At 40.4% G+C, this 23978-nt stretch overlaps 1 protein-coding gene across 1 annotated transcript in view; it reads right to left on the bottom strand.

The window, feature by feature from the left end:
• ero1b (endoplasmic reticulum oxidoreductase 1 beta) overlaps nucleotides 1-23978 on the bottom strand; it is an 80849-nt gene that overhangs the window by 16685 nt on the left and 40186 nt on the right. The window contains exons 7-14 of the mRNA XM_080191871.1: nucleotides 17966-18086; nucleotides 16715-16761; nucleotides 14323-14334; nucleotides 13426-13452; nucleotides 12006-12098; nucleotides 8402-8648; nucleotides 2318-2387; nucleotides 257-343 (exon numbers count right to left, since the gene is read on the bottom strand). Coding sequence (XP_080047997.1) covers nucleotides 257-343; nucleotides 2318-2387; nucleotides 8402-8648; nucleotides 12006-12098; nucleotides 13426-13452; nucleotides 14323-14334; nucleotides 16715-16761; nucleotides 17966-18086 — 704 coding nt within the window. The remainder of the gene's footprint in view (nucleotides 1-256; nucleotides 344-2317; nucleotides 2388-8401; nucleotides 8649-12005; nucleotides 12099-13425; nucleotides 13453-14322; nucleotides 14335-16714; nucleotides 16762-17965; nucleotides 18087-23978) is intronic.

The following is a 23978-nucleotide window of genomic DNA, read 5'->3' as shown; positions in this document are numbered from 1 at the left end:
GGGAACAAAACAAAATATTTCACCACTGTTTAAACAGCTGTGTCTTGGACTGTGTGCTGCCAGTTGAGTAAGTTGCCACTAATGAGGGTACAGAGGGTTTTGACCTGCTTCCTTTCTAACCTATATCACCCAGTAGCCTGTGAACCATTACTTTGTCACAATGCAAAAAATTTCACTTCCACATGCAATGATTTTAATCAGCATTGATTGTTCTCCAAATTGCTTGCATTACTTGGGAATATTATGCAAAACAAACCTGAAGTTTACCCCATAATCTGCACTTGTCACATCCAACACAATCCATTATGAGAGAGATATTCTTAAAATGGAGCCTGAATTCCTCCTATAAAAAAAATAAAATCACAATTCATCTCTTGCATTAACTTTGCACAGTCAGCCAAGATTAATTTCAATTATGTGGGAGAGAGAAAGCAGTGGATAGCAGGGGGGGAAGAGGTCTGCTGCAATGTTCCAGTGAAACTCAACGCAAACTGGAGGAACGGTATCTCATCTTCCGGTCTCATCATCGAATTCAACAACTTCAGCTGATCAGCTCTACCCTTTAGTTTTCATTTAATTTAACTTTTAACTGTTCACTAACTTTTATTTCTTTGTCTTCATTTTTCTTCCCCCCCCCACTCTTTCACCCTATTCTTATCTTTTCTCCCCCTTTGCTTCTCTCTTCCCATCTTTTTCTCTACCTTGTCTCTCTCCCATCCATCACCTCCCTCCCCCACACATTCATGTCACAGCTTGCCCTCCAATTTCAGCTTCTTTCCCATTTGGCTAACCACACCTTCTAATCTCTCCATGGACTGCCATTAGCAGCCTTTCCCCTTGTTTTTGAGGCTATAACTCATCTTTCATTTCCTCACCCTACAGTATAAATATCCCCCACATTCAATGCCTTTTAGCTTTGACAAAGGGGCTCAAAAATGTCAGCTCTTTTCTCTCCTTACAGATGCTGCCAGACCTGCTGAGATTTTCTAGCATTTTCTCTTGGTTTAATTACAGTTACCACAGGCTGAGCAGGCGATCTCAAATTAAACAATGCCTCAGTTTTGATTGCTTTCTAAAGGTTCTGGAAATGAATCCCTGCTACATGGATTGTTTGCAATGACAGGAACTAAAGATACAGCAATTAGAAACAGCATCATTTATACGGCACCTTAAAGCTGATAACCCAAGGAGCTTCAAAACAAAAAGAGTAATCAGATAAAATTTGACATCAAGCCAAAAGAGGAGATGATGAGGTGCAAGTAAAGTGTGGCCAAAGATCTGGATGCTAAAGGAGGAAAGAAAAGCAGATAGCTGGAGAAGTTTAAAGAGGGAAGTCCAGAGCTTAGGGTGCAAACTGGTTACGATGAAGATGGGGTATAGAGTGATGAAGAAAAATCAACCAATATAAAAATGCAGAAGTGACTGAAGGGCTAAAATGGGGTTGGAAAAGGGAAGAAGAATGCAGGTTCCGAAAGATATATGAAGTGGTTGGAATTGATGATGGCAGTAGCAGACAAGGCAAGATGACAGAGGTGGCTGTGACTAACGATAAGAGTTTATATGGACAGCAAGTTTAAAGAATGGGGAGTGAATTCAGAAAGGGAGAGTGAGAGGAGCAGAGATGGAAACTGCATCCTCAGAGGATGAAGAGTTTCTCAGTGTAGAGACAGAGAGGGGTTATGTCAAAGAAGAACATCGAGTGGGAATGGGTTGTCAATGAATATTTTAAAGAAAAAGATCAGATGGGTGGAACAAGATGAGGTGCTTGAAGAAGCAGAGTAGTAAGGGGAAAGTTCAGCCTGAGGTTTGGTGATATGGCACCACAATGGTAGTGGAAGCAATAGTCAGACAGGGGAGGGGCATATAAGAGGGAATGCAAGCCTGAGATGGTGGCAGGAGAACAGGCATAAAGAATTGGGTAAGAAATTGACAGTGTTTTGGTGAGGAAAGGGAGAGAGAAAATTTATCCCTGTACAATCATAAGGACAGCTTAATTATGTTAACATTTCTACAGACACCAAATGCAAGAACCAAGAGGGAAATGCTGAAAATAATATCGCTAAAGTAGGTAATTTGACCTTTGAAGCTTGCTGTGCCATCACAAGATCATGACTGATCAAACTCAATTTCACCTCCCAGCACACAGTGTATAACCCACATACCCAAAAATCTATCCAGTTCTTTACTGAATATATTCAGCAATTGGGAAAAGGATGGATGGTCAAACTTTCGATCAATCACACAAAACATCATTTGTAAGATAAATGATTCATTTGGTAGAATTAATCTTCAACAACATACTAAGCCAACACTTTACCTTGAGTGTTTTAGCCTCTTTCTTGTTGCCTGCAAACATGGACTTCTCATCAAAATGCATAGGAAATGACCTATTACAAAGGAAAACTGTTTATAGGATTCAGGATAAATACAAGATACTAACTTGAACTCAAATTTCTTCCCAAATTTTGACCATGCAGGGTCAACCAAATAATGGAAAATCTGCTTTAATCTACCAACTTTTCAAATGAGCAATAAAATCAATACCATTTATATGCTGGAATTTAAAAAATACAATATTTCATTAAGTTTTATGCAATTCACAGATATATTAAATAGAAAACTTTAAAAGAGTCAAAATATAAACACATTATAAAAACAAATTCCCAAAGCATTGCATTTAACGCATCAGAATATCAAAAGGGGAGGGATAGACTTGGTTTGTGAATCTGGAATTTAAGAACTCAAACACCATTTATTACCAAACATATTACAATAATGTGAGGACAACTTAGTGGTTAGCACTGCTGCCTCACAGCTCCAGGTACACAGGTTCAATTCCAGCCTTGGATGACTATGTGCGTGGAATTGACATGTTCTCCCCATGTCTGCATAGGTTTTCTTTGGGTGCTTCAGTTTCCTCCCACATTCCAAATATGTGCAGTTTAGATGGATTGACCATGCTAAAAATTTGCCTTTTAAGTGTCCTAAGATGTGTAGGTTAGATGGATTAGCCATAGTAAATGCACAGAGTCACAGGGTTAAAGGAGGAGGGGGCTTGGTCAAGATCTTCTCAGTCTATGCAGACTAGAGGTGGTCAATGCAGAACTGAGGGTGTAGTACCTAAATGTGCGCCGTATACGGAACAAAGTAAATGAGCTTATTGCGCACTTCGAAATTGGCCAGTACGATGTTGTGAGCATCACAAGGGGTTCAGGGCTGGGATCTAAATATCTAAAGATATGTGTCCTATTGAAAGGACAGGCAGATTGGGGTTGTATTGTTAGTAAGGAATGAAGTTTAATCGATAGCTGGAAGCCATATAGTTTCAAAAGGCATAGAATCTCCGTGGGTAGAGTTGAAGAACTGCAAAGATAAAAAGACCCTAATGGGAGTTATATACAGGCTCTCCTCGCAGCAGTCAGGGTGTAGGGCAGAAAATAAACCAGGACATAAGACAAAAAAGGCAATATTACAATAATCATGGGGGACTTCAATATGCAGGCGGACTGGGAAAATCAGGTAGGTAGTTGATCCCAAGAAAAGGATCAAGTGGAAAAATAGACATTGGATCACTGGAAAATGAGGGTGAAGTAGTAATGATAGGAAACAAAGAAATGGCACAGGAACTGAATAGTTACTTTGCAGTCTTCATAGCAGAAGACACCAGTGTGATGCAGAGTTCCAGGAGAGGGAGCAAAGGTGAGTGTAGTGGCCATCACTAAGGAGAAGGTCCTTGAGAAACTGAAAGATCTGAAGGTGGATCAGTCACCTGGTCAGACGGACTCCACCTCAGGTTCTAAAACAGGTAGTGGCAGGGAGGGTCCCAGAGGACTGGAAAGTGGCTAATGTAATACCGCTGTTTAAGGGAGGGAGTCAGCAAATGGGAAATTATAGGCTGGTTTAGCCTGATTTTGGTCATTGGCAAGATTTTAGAGTGCATTATTAAAGATGAGATCGCGGAGTATTTGGCAATGCATAATAAGATAGGACTAAGTCAGCATGGCTTCGTCAAGGGAAGGTCATGTCTGACAAAGTTGTTAGAGTTCTTTGAGGAGATAACAAGGACGTTAAAGGAAAACCAGTGGATGGGATTTATTTAGATTTCCAGAAGAGCTTTGACAAGGTTTCACACAGGTGTCTATTAAATAAGTTAAGTGCCCATGATGTTACAGGTAAGATCCTGGCATGAATAGAGAATTGTTTGACTGGCAGAAAGCAGTGTGTGGGGATAAAGGGGTCTTTTTCAGGTTGGCAGCCAGTGACTAGTGTTGTACCTCAGGGTTCAGTACTGCGACCACAACTTTACACAATATACATTAGCAATTTGGAAGAAGGAACTAAAGGCACTGTTACTAAGTTTGCAGATGATACAAAGATATGTAGAGGGACAGGTAGTATTGAGGAAGCAGGGGGTTGCAGAAGGACTTGCATAGATTAGGAGAGTGGACAAAGAAGTGGCAGATGGAATACAATGTGGAAAAATGTGAGGTTATGCACTTTGGAAAGAGGAATGGAGGCATAGACTATTTTCTAAATGGGAAATGCTTAGGAAATCAGAAACAGAGACTTGGGAGTCCTTGTTCAAAATTCTCTTAGGGTTAACACGTAGGTTCAGTTAGCAGTTAGGAAGGCAAATGCAATGTTAGCACTCATGTCTAGAGGGCTCGAATACAACAGCAGGGATGTACTTTATACAGCCTCTGGTCAGACCCTATTTGGAGTACTGTGAGCAATTTTGGCCCCCGTATTTAAGGAAGGATGTGATGACCTTGGAAAGGGCCCAGAGGTGGTTCAAAAGAATGATCCCTGGAATGAAGAACTTGTCGTATGAGAAACAGTTGAGAACTCTGGGTCTGTACAGACTTGATGGGCCTAATTCTGCTCCTATCTCTCATGGACTTGATGGGCCAAATAGTCTCTTCTGCACTGTAGGAAGTCTATGATTTTATTCTATGATCTTATTATCCAAAATAATATATAAAACATTCACATTAAAATAATTTAAAAAGAAAAATAACCAAGAGCAATTTGGAGTAGGAACGCTGGCTTCTTCACTCTTTCCTTCCTATTCCAGAGGAATATAGGTACCAATGTAGCACCCATACTAAATGCTCTCTCACAAAAGAGATTGGTCTGCATTGCTTAGTTATGCTCTAGTTGCATCATTAATACATATATATAGCTAAGCTGATTCAAAAAAAAAGAAACATTTACAATATTAAGAACATATAGTGACACCAACGTTCAGACAAAGGATGTACAACAGGGATGCATTTGCACACACTGGAAGTAAACAGCCAAGTGGTTGAGGTGCAAGAAGGTGATCTTGGTGGTGAGCAACTTGATGAGATAGGCTCAACTAAGTACAATTTAAGATGGTGAAAGAGAAGGAGAATGATGGAATCAGAAACACTGGTACATCCCTGCCAAACAGTCCAAAGATGTTAACTACTCTCAGTTTGGTAAATTTAGGTGGTCAGCCACCAAAAGTATCTAATAATAGGCAGAAAACTGCCTGCAATATCTTCTCTTCCTGCTCTCACACCATTATTTCTGGTGTTGAAAGATTCATTCTTGATCTCCTATTTCTCATCTATAGGGTGCCCCTGGGTGACAACAGTTTCAGTTTCCACATGTTCTCTCAATTCCCAGCCCTATCTCACCACCACCTCTCCAAATTGGCTCTAAGTTATCACACTGCCAATCAAACAACCAGTTTTAGATGAGCAGAAATTTCACCCAAGTAAACATTGGAAGGCCAAAACCATTGTCTTTTAATCCAATGACAAACTCCATTTTCTAGTAACTGACTCCAGCCTTCTCCAGGCAAGTGTCTGGGGCATAACCAGCTTGCCACCACAGTATCATATTTGACTGAGACGAGCAGACCACCACATATCTGGGAAATCATTAAGATGCCTCATTTCCATCTGTCATTTCACTTCACTCACCTGCTGCAGTTAACCTCACCCAACACCCTTAATGCTTGCGGCTCCACACAAGCTCCCAGCTAAGTAAAGCTTCTATTTTTAAATATTTCATCCAAGTAAGTAACTGCATGGCCTCATTCCACCCATTCCTGTAACCTCTTCCAGCCCAGTGTTCAATATATCTCTGCTCCTCTAATTCTGGCCTCCTGAGCATTCCTGATTTTAATTGCACTACCACGGGTGGCCACACCATCAACTGTCTGGGTCTCAGAATTCCCTCACTAAATTTCTCCAACTCTTGGCCTCGTGTTCCCCCTTTAAGATCATCCTCAAAACCTATCTCCAGGACTACGCTTTCAGTTATTTGCCCCACCATCTCCTTACGTGGGTTGCTACTGTCCATACCCTTTGAACACGAGTGGTAAAATGTTGTTTCCAAAGACTGAAACATTTGCCAGTGTACACAATTTGCCCACAAACAATATACACATTGCCTTTAAAAGATAGAAAAGAAGAATTTTAATCACAGGGATGGAAGATTGCAAGGATCCTGGAAGGATTGGGAAAGCCTTTTGAGGCAGGTAGGACCAAGGGAATGACAAAAAAAAGGCTCTTGGCGGATTCAAACCAGAAGATAGGAAGTTAGCAGTTTAGAAGCTTGTTCAAAGGGATAGCTTTTCTTCCCAAAAACACAGGAAAGAGTGAGCAGAGGTGTTTGAATGGGACAGCATACAGATGTTAAGGGGAAAAAAGACCCATCAGAAATACATTTGCTAAAGGTACAGCTCTGAAGTACTACAGTTGCTTGGGTGAGCGGACAGCAAGTGATCAGGGAAGTTTATGTCAGGGGGAATTTGGGTGAAACATAAAATGACTGCTGATTAGCAGCCACTTGGAACAGAGGCTGAGCAAGTAGTAGTGTACGGTCATTAAAGCTGGGAAGTTGTGGGGTGGTGAATGGTAAAATGACCTTGAAGGATTGAGGCAGAGATGCTAAAAACAAGTTAGTAAAGGAGTAAGGTGACAGGCCAAACAGGATCTGATGATCAGAGCCACACAACCAACATCAATTTTTAATAAGGCCCCAGAGTCTAATGGATTGATCTAGATTGTGGATAAACCTTATTTCGAAACAAACACACATTTTCAGATGGTAATGCAAAATAGTAAGATCCAGGTTGTGGTCTATCAATTTTTGTCTGATTACTGGTTGCTATGAAAATGCTTAGGGCATTTTACTGTGACTAAGACTCTATGGTCATGATCAAGAGGCCTTGTTAGCTGTGGCGCAAATCCCATGATGGCCGCTAAATTGTGTAAGGGTCAGAAATGTGATTTGAGCTTGTAAGATCTCAGTTTGAGTTCTTCTTCATCCCCCTCCATTAACAATCAGGTTCACGCCCAAATTTCCATGTATTTTAATAAATTTAAATGTACTTACTGGACTTGATGTCTTAGCGTCCACTGACAATGTATCCTCCGCCCTAGCAGTATGATATCATGCCTGTGTGAAACACTCCTGGTTTTCAAACGTGAAAACCAATTGTGATGACCATATCAGAGATGCCCGTAGGTCCTGGGGTTGTGGGACAAGGCTGAGCATGTGCCCCCTGAGGTTGCCAGGAGACAATGAAGGAGGTAGTATACAGGATGGTTACCCTCCTTCATTGATAGTTGGTTGGAGAATTCCCTTGTGAGAGGGGTGCAGGGAGACGCAGGTGAGGAGAAGAAAGAGGGGAGAACCAGATGTCTGGGGGTGTCCTTTGCTGGTGTCTTTAGGCCCTACCCCTCCAGCTGGCTGTGAGATTCGCCCAATCGCACTGTTAGATGAGAAAAGCGGTCAAGTTTCACACAGGTTTTCTCGCCTATCCAACACACTGTGCAACTTTGGGAAAATTGCAGCCTCTATAAATGTAAATTGTTTTTCTTATTGACTGGTTAATTCACAGGGCAGCAAATCTTAAGTTTCACCCTGAACATATTCTCCCCCACCACCCACGCCCCCTGCCATTTATAGACATTACATAGAATTTTGCAGCCCAAAACAAGACATTCAGTCCAACAGATTTATGCTAGTGTTTCTGCTTCTCATGATAAAAAAAAAAATCAACTTATTCTCAGGAACAATACAAGTTTCATTAGTTGGGATTGCTGCATGACATTTCTAGGTCTCAGCAGTACTTCATCAATAATACTAAGCTGGTGCTGAACTTGCAAAGAACGTGTGCGCAATTACACAACAACTAAACTATATAACTTATCAAGTACCAACTGAAGTAAATTTGGTAACTGAAGACAGGATAACTATAAGCCATCAATTGCACTCCCACCAGCTATTTGCTGTGGGATGGCAACATTAAGATAAACAAACCCTGCAGCTTCTTTTAATTCCATACTTTGTGAAACTTAATTAAATAATATTACACAATCAATCATTCTCTTATCACATCCATTACAAGTATTTTTCTTACTTGGTTTCCTGGAGAACCTCCAGCAGCTGCTTTTTGCTAATTGCATCTTCTGTTGCATTTCCAGTGTACAAGTCCACAATTGAACGTTCAAAATATAGAGCTACTTTGGACAAAGCTCTCAACTGAATTAAATACAAAAAATAAAGGTTTTTCAATCTCCTTGGACCTTCTCCTTTTGTTTCAGCTGGATGAAACCGAGATTGGAATTCTTCCACGTTTGGTCCCCATCTAGTTCTTCCCCATCCATCTGAAACAAGCGGTCAGATAATAGGTAAATTGACAGAGTCAGAATGATCTATTCTGTCAAAACATGAGAATTTGTTATATCTAGGTAAAAAGTGATTGTTACAGGTCAAGTAATTCACAAGTTTGCAGTGCATGAATACAGTAGCCATCTGGTAAGGCACAGCACAGCATAGCATACCATATCCAACAGCCTATGCTCAAGTAAAAGGCACAGTTTGCATCAATAATAGTTATTGCTCTTCTGTGGTGAAGCTTAACAGTTACCCAGTATTATGGTGGGAACTAGCAAACGTGTATTCATTTGCCAAAGTAAATGATTAATGATTTGAAGTTATAAGGCATGGTGGCACAGTGGTTAGCACTGCTGCTTCACAGCACCAGGGTCCCTGGTTCGATTCCTGAATTGGGTCACCATACGTGTGGAGTTGGCACATCCTCTCCGTGGGGTTCTTCCAGGGGCTCCTGTTTCTTCCCGCAGTCTGAAAGATGTCCTAGTTAGGTGCATTGACCCGAACACGAACCGGAGTGTGGCGACTAGGGAAATCTCACAGTGACTTCATTGGAGTGTTAATGCAAGCCTTACTTCTGACAAATAAATAAACTTTGCTTTTTTAATTGCTAAATTCACATGCAAAAAGTATGAGGATAACTTTTTAACTTGAGCTGTTGGACAGGTACCTGGTGAATCAGTGAATTTCAAGGGAAGTGAAACCATGCAGATACTACCACAGTGGGCTGACTCTACCAGATTGCTGACCATGTAGTCAGTGAAAAGGATTCCCTATTAGAGCTTTTTGAATAGCCTTTTCTGTTCTTATAGCATACCAATGACATTTTAAAAAATCCTTGCTGCATGCTGTTCCTCCAAAAACAAAGTGAAGGATCAATTCACGGAGAAGTTTGTGGCTGCATTTGCCATCTTATTGGTCTTGTGTAAAAAACAAATTTGTCCTGATTTTTCTCTTTAAAATCTTTACAAGATCATTGGGAATCAACAATATAGCATGATTTTGCCTGTTTGCGGAATAGTGTGCCCAAATGAAACAGGGACAATAAGTAAATCTTCTACAGAACTAATTTATTTACATTTGATAGTCAATAAATAAAAGTTGGTCCTGTGGAAGATTTGTTTGGTAAACTTTCAGCTGACTAGAGAAAGTTGGTAGCCTACTTATCCCATTAGCCGAGTTAGGAACATAGGAACAGAGTCGGCCATTCAGCACCTAAAGCCTGCTCCAACATTCAGTTAGATCATGGCTGATCTTCTGCTTAATGCTATTTTCCTTTGGTATCTTTAATGTCCAGAAATCTATCAAGCCATACCTTAAATTATTCAATGGCTGAGCTGGCTCAGCTTACTGGAATAAAGAATTCCAAAGATACCTTCTAAAGAAATTCCTCCTTATCTCGGTACTAAGTGACCTCCTTCTCATTCTGAGACTGTCTGTCCTTTGGTTCCAGACCCACCCCAGCCATGGGAAGCATCCTTTCTTCGTCAACCCTGTCAAGCCCCAAGAGAATTTTGTACATTTCAATGAGATTACTTCCCATTCTTCTACATTTTAGAGAACATAGGGTCCATGTCCTCGATCTCTCTCCCCATAGGAAAATCCTGCCAGCCCAAGAACCAACCTGTGAGCCTTCACTGCACTTGCCATATATGTCCTTCCTTAGGTAAGGAAACAAAATCTGTACACAATACATCAGGAGTAGTCTCTCCAAGGCTTTATATAGTTGTTGCTTTCAGTTTGAGTGTGGTGGATTTTGATATTAGGGTCCTGAACCTAGAATGAAACTACGATAGTTATGAGGCACAAGTTGGCCATGATGAATTGGGCAATGTTACTTAAAGGGATGACAGTGGACAGGCAATAGCAAGCATTCAAAGAGCGCATTGGTGATCTGCAACAATTATTCAGTCTTGCCTTGGAGCAAAAATAGAATGGGAAAGATGGCCAACCAATAGCTTGCAAGGGAAATTAAAAGGTAATATTAAATCCAAGGGAGAGGTATACAAATTGGCAAGAAACAGGATTGGGAGCTGTTTAGAGCTCAAAAGGAGGACAAAGGGATTGATTAAGAAGGGGGCTCTCTTTGCACTCTAGCCTTACCTGATGGCACGTTTTAAAGCTTGTATGCAGTTTCCTCCTGTCACGTTATTGCTATGTTTCACTCTTGCTTCAGATTTTTGACACTTATAGCAGACATGTTTGCCCTTGAACACACAGATGTCCCATTCCGCAGTTGCAACACATCACCTCCCAATCATCTATTTGTTTTATGTAACTAATGAACTATTTTAATTTGAAATGAATGCCTCTTCTCAGCAGCACTTACTGTACCAACTGAAATCCAACAAAACCTCCCACTTAAAATAAATAATAGATTTACTACATTCTGACTTCCCTTCTGCAAGTATTTTATACTCAATTATGGTTGTAAGCCACTTAAGGGTTATTGAAAAAAGTTTTTCTAAATTCCAACTCTTTACCAACATATTCCAAAAGCTGTTACACACCAAACAATTTACTATTTTCCAGTAAATCTTACTATATATAACTCCCAATAATACAAGTTTTACTTTGGAACAAAAAAAAGCCCACACACCAGTTTTAATTCTTATTTTAGATAGGCTGGTGAATGTTTCCTACCTACTTGCTTCTGTGATATCACACCTCCATTGTTTCTTTGGTTGATTGGCTACTGTTACGTTTAAACCCTACTACTGCTCTGTGACTCCTGCTCCATCTCCAAGCTTTTAACCCCCCGCTGCTGTTCTTGCTGATTCACACACTTGTGTCCTCTCACTCGATAACTATATACCTCTTGTATGGGTTGCTAAGTCAGCGTAGATCAAACAAGCACCATGGTTCATTCCTCTTTCCCTAATCCTTGGTGCTGAGGTCTGTGTCTATTCCACCATACCAGCTGAAATCAACTGAGAAGGATTTTAAACAAAGTCCTTACTGATTGATATGGCTCTGCTGTGCTACACACTGAATATCATGACTGAGTTAGTCATACCCTCACATATCCAAAGCAATGTAATTATCTAAATATCATAATTTTACATTTTTTTCCCCTCTGCATTTCTCATCATTCCCAATTTGAAGTTACATGGGCAAACCGCTTCCAAGCTGTTTTTCTTGAAATAATTAGGAGGAACTGCAGATTTCAATTTTTCTTGTGTTAGTATATGAAAATGCTAGTACCCACACCCTACCCAAGGTAAAATTTGACAAAATGTACATCCTAATACTCCAGCTCAGTGAAGCATACTGCACATTCACCATTAAATAGCTCTCTGCTCTGAATGAAATATTTCAAACTTTTAAATGAGGAAATTATTCATACATACCATCAAGGAGATACTTTGCACTGAGATGTAGATTGATACTAGCATGGAGCCCTGAAATAAGCCTGTAAAATACTCTCTTTTCAAGGCAGAGACCTATAGATACAAAAAATTGCATCATAAATATAAGCAGAGTGCAGTTAATTTATTTCACAACATAAAAATACAGTATTTTGTTCACAGAATATACAAATCTACCTTCACATACATACACATATCTTCCAAAGATGTGGGCTGGGCTGATTGGCCATGCTAAATTACAGCGTCAGGGGGACTAGCAGGGTAATTACGTGGGGATTATGGGGGTAGGGATGGGTGGGATAGTGGTCGGTGCAGATTCGTTGGGCCGAATGGCCTCCTCCTGCACTGTAGGGATTCTATGGATTAAACTGCAAGACTTCGGAAACTATTTCTTCAGAAACTAGAAAAGTTTAACAAAATTCAAGTTGCATTTCAGAATTGTGTATCATAAGTCAGCCTTTTAATTAACTCCAGTATTTTCAATTTTGTTTTTAGAAAAATAAAGAAAACGCTTATCCACATAACCCATTTAAGATTCCTTAACCCACTTATTCCCTATTAAGATGTACCACAGAACAGTTTACCTTAGAAAGCTTACACTGTAATTTTTAAAGCCTTTTGTCCTGTTTGAATCATAAATTAGGTGCTTGGGCTCTTCAATGGAGGTGTGAGTGTCTTGACTGGTGAGACGATGTCTCACTCTTGCAGGTTACCAAAAGCTGATGTTGAAGCATTATGTTTATGGTTAGTTTAATAGGAAAACTTTACAAGAGGGATTCTGTTTTACATGATAAATACAAATAATACTTAAGAAGGATTGTTGATTGTGATGTACACACATGGTCAAATATTACAATGATGGCAAGCTTTTCAATGTTTCATAGGGTTTTGAGTTGAGTTTTAAAAGCTTTGCATCACTTCAGGGTATTGGTTTCAAGACAGTGACTGTTTAAAGACTTTTCATAAAATAGGAGGATCTTGTACAAATTATAAAGCCCTTACAAGGATTCCTTCCAGTCTTGCTACAACTAATCAATTGTAAGTGTCCTAGGGATACGGACTAGTGGCACTGTGCTGCATGAAATTTATTTTGAACTGAATCTAACAACAACGCCTCTGAATTTGTAATAATTAACAGAATGTACTTTGTTTTTGCTGTCACCTGTTCCATTGCATTAAGAAATCATGATTAAAGATATGGTTGCTGTCACGCTTGAGCACCTAACTGAACCATGGACGTTCAGTGCTAGATATGGGCGAATTAGGAAACCACTCAAAAATGTTGGCTGCATTTCTTTATTTACATTTCCACCTGGCTGGTCAAACAGTTCAATAAGGCTATTCCAGATAGCTTTAACTTAATGGATTTTTCAAGCATTTCGTACATGTATTCAGTTATTACCTTCCAACCACTTGTAGAAAGATTCACCTGTGGATATAAAAATAAATTGCTATTTATGGCAAATGATATGAAACATGCTACCATACTCAACATAAGCAAAGTATAACAGAATTGTTCCATTAATTTTTGTTCTCCTGTCCTTAAGGCACAACTCAAACTAGAGTTTACATCACTTGCATCAGCAGATCCTTGGAAGCTTACCAAAAGATCAGTGAGTGTAAACCAAGCCAGAAAGAGCTGGCATATTATCAGATGCTGTGGGACATCACAGCCAAGTTTAAAGCTGTTCTCACTGAATGTACACGTGTATCTTCCAGCAAAAGGCCACTGAATACCAACCAATAGCAGGAGCCCTAATTTTCCACTCCCAAATCAGAGACACTTGAGATCAATAAAAATATCACCATTGCCACCCAAACTGAGATTAACTTAGTACTAATCAATGATTGAACCAGCAATTTTTTGGTCTGTACAGCTATTTTATAACACCAATTAGACTAAATTTATACTATTCCTTTGAAAGGATGAAAAGTAAGCACATTTGTTTCATCAATATTACAATGGTGTACACCAGAGTCATTATATACAAATGAAGATAACCAGCTTGAATAAATTCCTTGTTCTAGTGCAGAATTTGTTTTTACTTCAGTTAAAGGCAACTTTGTTCAAAAGGTATGAATTTTAAGTGGCTAGAGGAGAAGTTACATTTGAGTTAACAATGCTTCATTTCAGTGTATTGTGAAAATTGAATTCTGTATAATTTTTGATTAAAACTAATTTAGGTAAAATCATTTAACTTCTCTTTCTTCTAAAAAAAAAGTGGTTTCCATTACAAACCAAATTGCAGAAACTGCATCAATAAGTTCACATATTTGTTTCCATTTCATTTGTTCTTACCATCATCATTTCCTGAAGAGAAAAAAAATAAAGAATAAAATTCAGATAATTAAGACCATTTTTAACATTTACAAAAAATAAAATCAACATATAAAAATAAAAACATTAGCTTGTGTATACGTATGGCATTAGACTGGCTTAATTGGTGCTTGGTTACTTGTGATTAGAAGGCTGTGGGCTTCAGATCTGCTCTGTGACTTCAGGCTACAATCTAGGTTGGCATGCAAGTGCATCACTGAATGTGCAATACAATGTTACAGGAATTATTAAACAAAAGCCTGACTAGCAGCCCCAAGTGATTTCAGGGACAATAAAAGTCCCATGCTACTATATGGAGAACACCGAGTTCACCCAGTATTGTGACCAACATTTTTCCCTCAAGATCACCGAAAATAGATTGGCTGATCATTCATCTTGTTGCCATTTATGGGATTTTGCTACATGCAAAATAACTTACAATTAAGCAACCAGCGTGCTTCCAACTAAGCCAGTGTATGTGAAATACTTCGAGACAATTGAGATACTTTATGTTGATACAATTTTATTATTTTCTTCTGCTTACTGATACAAACCAGTTAAGGATCAGTAACTTGATGAAATTTAAAATCCTAGGTATTTACCAAGAGAATAAAACCATAAAATACCATGCTTTTAAACAAACAGAAGAGTCAAAGCCAGCAATTAATACTATCTGTGATACTCCAACATCTAAAATTAACACGAGGTAACATGAATTAATGCAAACTGCGGTCAAACAAACTGCACATTAAATGGCAGACACAGTCAAGATGTAGAGATGCCGGCGTTGGACTAGGGTAAACACAGTAAGAAGTCTCACAACACCAGGTTAGAGTCCAACCAGTTTTTGATAGTAATCTTACAAGCTTTCGGAAACGGTGTTCCTTCGTCAGGTGTGTGGAAGGACTCCACACACCTGACGAAGGAACACCGTTTCCGAAAGCTTGTATCAAATAAACTGGTTGGACTCTAACCTGGTGTTGTGAGACGCAGTCAAGACAGATTTCACGAATTTTCTCAGTGACCCACCAAGATGTCAGTATTCACAATCACATCCTTTATCTGTCTTCCTCATGAGGTAATACACCTCTCCAGGTTAGCTTGGAAGGCCTCTTGTTGCTTTTTCCTGCAATCGTTGTCAGGCATTAAGAGTTCATGCCAAATTGCCCCAATGACTTCTCCCCTCCCAGTTGTTCAATCATTTCATTTAAGGCTACGTTCGACTGATTGGCCAGACAGCATGCCAGCATCTAACTATCTGCACAATTCCAGCTATCTAGCTGTACTGAGCAGATATCCACTGCTCACCACTTCTTTGCCCCAACTGCCAGCTTTACAGAGTGGGTAGCCTTACTTCAGTTTCACAGAGCTATCTGCTGCTCCCAGGCTTCTGACCCCCAACTCCCTAAGGAGTTTGCAGAATTCTACAATGCAGGAGGTGGCCATTCAGCCCATCAAGTCTGCGTGGGCCACAAACCCACCTAGACCCTATCCCCATAATCCCATTTACCCTACTCTATCCCTGACACTAATGAGCAATTTAGCATGATCAATCCACCTAACCTGCACATCTTTGGACTGTGGGAGAAAACTGGAGCACCCAAAGGAAACCCACACAGGCATGGGAGAATATGCAAACTCTATACAGACAGTAACCCATGCCGGGAATCGAGCCCAGGTCCTTGGCGCTGAGGCAGTTGTGCTAACCACTGTGCCACCATGCCACCAGCTTCTTTTAATCTCAGCTGCATGGAGCTATGATTTGTAGCACTTCAACTTAGCCTCTACCCAAAGAGAGGCACAGGAGCAAATTGGAAAAAGATTTCCTTGCACTGCATTATTTAAATACATAGTTAACTCTTTTTTTTACATGTCCCCAGATGAGTGAATGACAAGATCATAGGCAGATCAAACTTCTGTTAGTGCCAACTTTGAGCTGAATTTTAGGAAGCATTTTAAAATGCCTGTGGTAATGACAACATTTATAAACAAGCTTTAAATATTCTAAAGTTCCACAATTGTCAGAGTTTACCATTTTAACTCTGGAAGTATATATTGCCTTTTCTCAATGATTCCATGCCTTTTCTCAATGATTCCACTGCCAGTATATAGAAAATATTGAGAATTACAAGAGAACTGTTTGTAGTTTTCCAATTATCAAAGTCAAATAGGCAGACAATTGCGTGTGTTTGTCACTGAATTTCTAACAAGTCTAAAAAAGGACCATCAACAACTTCGTGGGACAATTAGTGATGAGCAATAAATATATCCTTGTCAAGAAATATTTAAAAACAAATGTTTGCTCTGTTGAAACAAATACTTGTAATTTCCGCATGCTCACCAGCATTAAAACAGAATTTGTACATAAACTCACCTCTGCTGGGTGCTAGTGGATTCAGAGGACGATATACAGAACGAGGCCTGCAAAAGATATTCAGTCAGTTGCTTGTAAGCATAGGTTTCAACAATGCTGTAACATTTTGTAACGTGCAGGATGAGTGGCAAGGCATACTTCAGTCACAGATAGAACTGTGAGTAACGTTTTGCCTTCATCTAAACTGAGCTCCTTTCTACAGGTACAGGTGGATATCAAGACATGAAGAACAGGAGATAAGGTTTCTCAACCTAACATTTCCCCCTCAAAATATCAAAAAAAAGGTTGCATTTATTGACCTCAACACTATAGGAGCACTTTCTGCACATCTGCAGATGTAGTCAGTGACATCATGCAGCAATGTTCAGCCTCAGTTAGGGAATTGTTCCAAAACAAAATGCATCAATTACTAAAGCATGGACAGTCATGAGAACATAAAAGAACATAAGAAATAGGAGGAGTAGGCTATCTAGCCCTTCGAGCCTGCCCCGCCATTCAAAAAGATCATGGCTGATTTGAAGTGGATCAGTTCCACTTTCCCGCCAAAGTCACTAACTTTGTGCAGATAAGAACAAAAGTTGTAGTTACGGAGAATGGGATTCAGGGCCATATTAGAGATCTTCAACGATGGAAGCTTTAACCTAGAACTGTGTGTTCTCCTCCAATTGTGGAACTATTGAGCTGTGTCTGAAAGCAAACCAGCCTTGAATAACTCAACAGGATGGGGTGAGCATTAATACAGAAAGTATAGTTAGATAAATTAGCATCTCAGCCAGCTACTAAATATTCCAAATCAACAAAGAATCAAACATTGTATCTTAAAGACTCTTTCCTGAACAAAGGGCTGAACAGATCCAAAGGATTCAAGTCTCAAATAGACAGTTCAGAAATTTCCACTTGCCACAAATTTAAAAATATTAGTGCACCGTAAAAAATAATGCACAAAAATTATAAATATGATGGGGGAATTTATAGTTAGAGGATTTGAAAAGTGATAGTCACCATCAACCCCAAAACTGAGAACCTTTGGTAAGAGCAATATAAAGCTTCACAGCTGTACAGATACACAAACTCTTAGTGTCCACTGATCACAAATTAAAATAAAAACCATGATAGGAGCCCTTAAGGTTTAAAAAAAAACACATTATTAGGTGCAATTCTAACCCAAACCTCACCATCACCCACTCCAAGCAAAAGGAAATCAGAAAGTTACTTCAAATGTCTAATTTAGATTAAATTGAAAGGAAGTACTTAAAGCAGTTCTCTTCATAGATGCTGTTCCACACCCTCCAAGCTGATGGTCCCCTATATCCAGTGTAACGCTCTGGATTCAGGAGAAGATCCACATATTCAGCATCAGGCGATAACTCATCTGTGGAGAGACATTATTTTCATTTTCAGGAATGAATGTATAGTTTATTTACAGATAAGAAGCAGCATATCAGTTGACTCAGCATTTATGAATAAACAAGTCAAACTTTTGACATTTCTGATGGGAATGGAGTGCGTACCCTTCATCCGAACAAAAACAACTTGCTAAGTTTAGAAAGAGGAAACTAATTAACGAATGTCAATCGTAGCAAGGAGGTTAAATGTACTGAGTAACCCAGGAACTGCTTATAAAAAGACAAACAAAGAAATGCAAAATCATAGAATCCCTACAATGCAGGAGGCCATTCAGCCCATCAAGCTTGCACCAACTGACAGAGCATCTTATCCAGGCCTTATCCCCATAACCCCATTTATCCTACTAATTCCCCTAACCTACACATCTTGGGACATTTAAGGAGAAATCTGGCATGACCAATCAACATAATCTGCACATCTTTGGAGTGTAGGAGGAAACCAGAGTAAACCCATGCAGACACGGGGCGGGGGGGAAACATGCAAACTCCACACAGACAGTTATGAGGCTGGAACTAAACCTGGGTTCCTGACACTGTGAGGCAGCAGTGCTAACTTGTGCCACCCAAAGAAAACAGACACAAGAATGTGCAAATCAAAAGTACTTAAAAAAAAAGACAAGGATAAAAAAATGTGGGGATAGTGGGCAATGAGGAAGAAAAATTGAAAATGCAAGAGTTGCATTTAAACAAACAAAGTTGAGAAAACACAGCGGTTGGTCAGACCTGCAAAGAAATGTTCACACCACAGATCCAGACCTCAGGCACAAACTTACTGGCTCACTGCACTGGTTGATTGGCACAGTGAACTGTTAAGATTGCGTGCAAAGCCAAAAACCCCAGTTTGCATCCTTGCACACAAGGATGTTTTGCCAACGAGATTTGCCTTGTCTGCAGAAAGGGCGCAAACTCTTATTTGAGGGGGTTTTATTTGGTTTGGAAGGAGGCCTCCCACTTCATCGGGAGATCAGGGCACTGTGTGCAACAGCCTGAGTGCTCAGAAGCCAGCTTCACTGACATGCTTAGACTACGCGGCCCCCAACCCCCAGTGCAAATCTTTCTGCTGTCAGAAAAACAGATGAGTCTAGGAAAATTGCAATGCCAAACTCACCAAAAAAAGGTATGGGCACACTTTTGTTTTCTAACCTTTATGACAGTTAGAAATTTTGAGAGAAGATTGCATTGTACTCTGACAAATGATTCCCGCCTCCACTTGCCCCTCCTTCCGGAACTTGTGCTGAATTCACCTGATACAACATTAGAAGCGAAGACAGATTCGTGTGCGACAGATGAGGAATTAAAATAGCAAGTCACATGGTTACCTAATTAATTGGTTTGCTTTCCCAGTGTCGAACAGTAAAGAATATAACAGCTCACCTCCAACCATACCAAATTCTTTCAGAGTTTACAATGAGATGTATTCTTCCAGATATTGTCCTGGTTACAATTTATTTTACAGATTACTCTCCTGTGTTTAGTTCATGTTGCAACTCTTCAGATAATGCTGCCTGCAGGCACAAACTGTTTCAAGACTTGCACAATATTTAGGATTGGGCTGATAGCTGGCAAGCACCAGGCAAAGCCCAACTCCAACAAGGCAAGAATCTAACAACTTGCCCTTGGCCTTCAACAGCATTGTAAGTAGTCTCACATCACCAGGTTAAAGTCCAACAGGTTTATTTGGTAGCAAACGCCACTAGATTTCAGAGCGCTGCTCCTTCATCAGGTAAGGCCTTACTGTGTTTATCCCAGTCCAACACCGGCATCTCCACATCACTTCAACAACATTCCCATAACTAAATGCTGTAATGACAAGAACCTCTCGGGGCAGTGACATAAATGCAACGGCTACAAGAGATCAGAACCTGGCTGGTGAATGACTCATCAACTGATTCACCAAAGCCTTTCCACCATCTACAAGACAAATCAGAACTGTAAAGAAACATTCTCCACTTGCACAGATGAGTGCAATTCCATAACATTTAAAAAATTTGGTGCCAGCCAGGATAAAACATCCAAGATCTTATACACTTCACCAAGAGAACTGCAACAATTCACGGAGGATTCATCAAGCAAACCTTCCAAACTAGTGTCTTCTACTGCCTATAAAGCACAATAGCAGCAGGCACACAGAAGCTCCAAACTTGGAAATACAATGCCTTTCCTCGACTTTGTGGAAAAAGCCTGGAACTCTCAAATTAACAGCACTGTGGGAATATATTCAATATACATACTGTGGTAGTTTACAGAAGTGGCTGATATTCAACAATTTCTCTGGTTTTGTTTCGAGTGTGAAGGAAATTTTTTTTAAGTGTGTGGTCCCTATGGGGCGGAACCTTATCAAGAATTCTCTAAAAAAAAACAGAAGGCAACGTAGTAATGTCAAGAGATCTGGATTGGGTAATGAATGGGCATAACCTCTACCCAGCGGCATAAAACGATAGCCTGAATTACAACAGCGTAAAGCACCCTTCATCACTCTGATGAATCCTTCGCTGGTTGGAGTTGCTTGCAGCCTGCAATAATAAAATCCCCAAAGGCCACAGCACAATGCAACTCCTACACTCCCTTTTGTTTTTAAGCACACTGGCTGCTGGAAAGGTAGGTTTGGTCCTGGTAAAACACTTGGGCCAGGGAGAAGGCAAGTGTATGGAATTTGAGAGGTCTGTGCAGTTGGAGGACTCCTGTGGGGGCACAGGGTCAGGTATACACTAGGGGTTGATTGGTCAGGGGGCTGAGGAGATGCCTCACACAGGGCTCAGTCTAGGTTTTATAATAGTTATCTTTTTTATTCTTTCCAACTCTTTCAGAGTAATTATTGGCATAAAACTGGCAAAACCATCCAAAGTCAGCTATTGAAAATTGCTTTGTCAGATGGTCCCCAGCACATTGCAATCACCAAGTGAAGTTAGCACTTATGGACATTTACCATGTAATGCCTTACTTGGGAATTTCAGCAAAAGATTCCCCAACATATCTTTGGGGTCTCCCCCAAATCCTGACTGAGGAGGTGGGAAGTTGGTGTCATTAAGCTCAAGAGAGAATTGATTTAACTTTTACACTGTTGAAGCAAATTCCCTGGATTAATATAAATTTTGACTGATTTTACTTCAACTATCTTCAGATGTAGATGCTAACACCATATATCTGTCTCTTAACAATTTAATCAGTCCTATTGACAAAACCATCCATGGGATGAGTGTGCCATGGACAAGGTCAGCATTTCATGTCCAGTCCTAATTATCACTTAAAACATGGTGGACAGCCCCATCCAAAGTGCTGCAGTCCATCTGTTGTAGGTACAGCCTCAGACTTTCAGTAAGGAGTTTCAGGATTTTGACCCAAAGGAACAGTGATATAGTTTCAAGTTAGGATTATGTGGGGCTTGGATAGGAACAGAGACAGTGGCACTCCCATATGTTTGCTGCCCTTGTTCTTGTAGGTGACAGAGATTGCAGGTTTGGAAGATGCTGTCAAAGAGGTTTAGTAAGTTGATGCAGTGCATGTTGTAAATGCTACACATTACTGCCACTGTACCAGTGATGAAAGAAGAGAATGGTGTCCCAGTTAAGCAGGCTGCTTTCCTTTGGATAGTGTTGATCTTTGAGTGTTGTTGGAGTCACTCATCCACGTAAGTGCACAGTATTCCATGATATTCCCTACATGCCTGGTAGATGACGGTACATGCTTTGAAAAGTCAGGAGGCAATTTATTCACTTCAGAATTCCCACTATCTGACCTGCTCTTGTAGTCACAGTATTTATATGGTTGGTCCAGTTTAGCTTCTGGACAATGGTGACCATCAGGATGGTGACAATGCAAACTCAGTAATTTTAATGCTTTTGAATGTCAAAGATGATGATTAGATTCTCTCGTTGCAAATGGCCATTGCCTGGCACTTGCATGCAAGACACAAAAAAGTTACTTGCCACTTCCCAAGGCTGAATGTTGTCCAGGTCTTCCTGCATGCTTCATTATTTGGGGTGTTGAAAGTGGTATTGAAAACTGTGGAATCGTAAGTGAACAGCCCCACTTCTGACTGACCTTATGATGGAGCATCTGAAGATTGCTGGGCCTAGAACACTATCCGGAGGAGCTCCTAGAGTAGAGTAATGCTCTGGGCCTGGGCTGCTTGGCCTCCAACCACCACAAACACCTTGCATGTGTTAGTTGTGATCCCAGGCTGTGCAGATCCCAGAGTTCTAAAATGCCACACATTCAAATTCTGCCTTGATGACAATGGCAACCAACAACCTCTGGATTTCCGCTCTTTTGACGATGTTGGACCAATGCGGTTATATGGCCAAGAGTTAAATGACCGTAGCAGAATCCTAATCTGAGCACAGATAAACAGGTCACTGCTGTGTAAGTGCCATTTGATAGAACTCAGTCAAATCTTCCATAACAATACTGATGATGTTATCTGACGGAGTGCTAATTGGCTGGTTTAGATTTGTCCTGCTTTTTTTTTTGGAGACTACATAATTCATCAATTTTCCAATTGCTGGATTGATGCCAGTGTTGTTGCTGTTCTGGAAAAAGTTGGCTAGGAGTGTAGCTAAGTCTGTTGTATAGCTGGAATGTTGTCAAGGCCCACAGATCATATTGCAGCCAGTGCATCAGCAGTTTCCTGATACCACATGGAATGAATCAAGTTAGCGGAAGACGAGGTCTCTAATTGTGGGGATCAGAGAAAGAGACTGAGATGCATTGTCCATTTGGCACTTCTGGCTGAAGATGATTGCAAACATGGCAGTCTTGTCTTTTGCACTCAAACTGTGCCCCACTAGCATGGAAGACATATGTGGAACTCTCATCCTGTTACTTGTTCAATTGTCTACCAACATTCATGACTGATGTGACAGGACTGCAGAGCTTTAATCTGAGGGCAGCAATGCTGCTTCAGTGCTGGGGACCCTTGTTCAATTCCAACCTCAAGTCGCTACATGCATGGAGTTTGCATGCTCTCCCCATGTCAATGTGAGTTTCTTCTAGGTGCTCCTGTTTCCTCCAACAGTTCAAAGCCGTGCTGTTTAGTTGCATTAAGTCAGAGTGTGTCGACTGGGGGAATTTCACAGTAACTTCATTGTCGTGTTAATGTAAGCCTATTTATGACTAATAAAAGTAAATAAAATCTGAGTTGGCTGTGGGATTGCTAATCACATGCTGCTTTTGCTACTTAGCATATATATAGTCCTCCACTGCACCTTTCATAGGTAGCCACCTCATTTTTAGGTATACCTGAAGCTGTTCTTGGCATGCTCCATTACACTCCTCATTTAACTAAGGCTGATCTTCTGCCTTGATGACAATGCAGACTGAAGGGTATACTGGGCAAATTAGATGGCAAATACAATTCCACTGCTGCTGATGGCTCACAATGCCTCATGTATACCCAAATTTGAACTACTAGATCTATTCTGAATCATTTAATATTTTGATAATGCCACACAACACAGAGGGTGTCCTATATGTCCAATAGAGGTTGGGACTTCATCTCAACAAAGACCATTTGGTGACCATTCCTACCAATGCAGTTATGGATAAATGCATTTGTGACAGGCAGGTTGTTGAGGATAAGCTAAACCGATCTTTTCCTTTTGTCGATCCCTCATTACCTGCTACAGACCCGAGTACGGCATATATGCCTTTCAGGACTTGGCCAACTTGGTCAGTAGTGGTGTTACTGAGTCATTCTTCTGCCGTAGCTCCCAACTGAGTACACTGTGTGTTGCTACTGTCAGTGCTTTCTCTAAGTGGTGTTGAGCATGAAGTGGCAAATAGGAAGAGGTACATCAGCAGGTGGTTTCCTTGCCCATCTTGACCTTATGCCATGGGATACCTTGAGGCCCAGAGTTAAT

This window comes from Carcharhinus amblyrhynchos, chromosome 7 (assembly GCF_965287045.1).
Source record: "Carcharhinus amblyrhynchos chromosome 7, sCarAmb.v2.hapA, whole genome shotgun sequence".
Taxonomy (NCBI): domain Eukaryota; kingdom Metazoa; phylum Chordata; class Chondrichthyes; order Carcharhiniformes; family Carcharhinidae; genus Carcharhinus; species Carcharhinus amblyrhynchos.
Note: the sequence above shows the minus strand (reverse complement) of the source record. Positions and strands in the feature narration are given on the sequence as shown.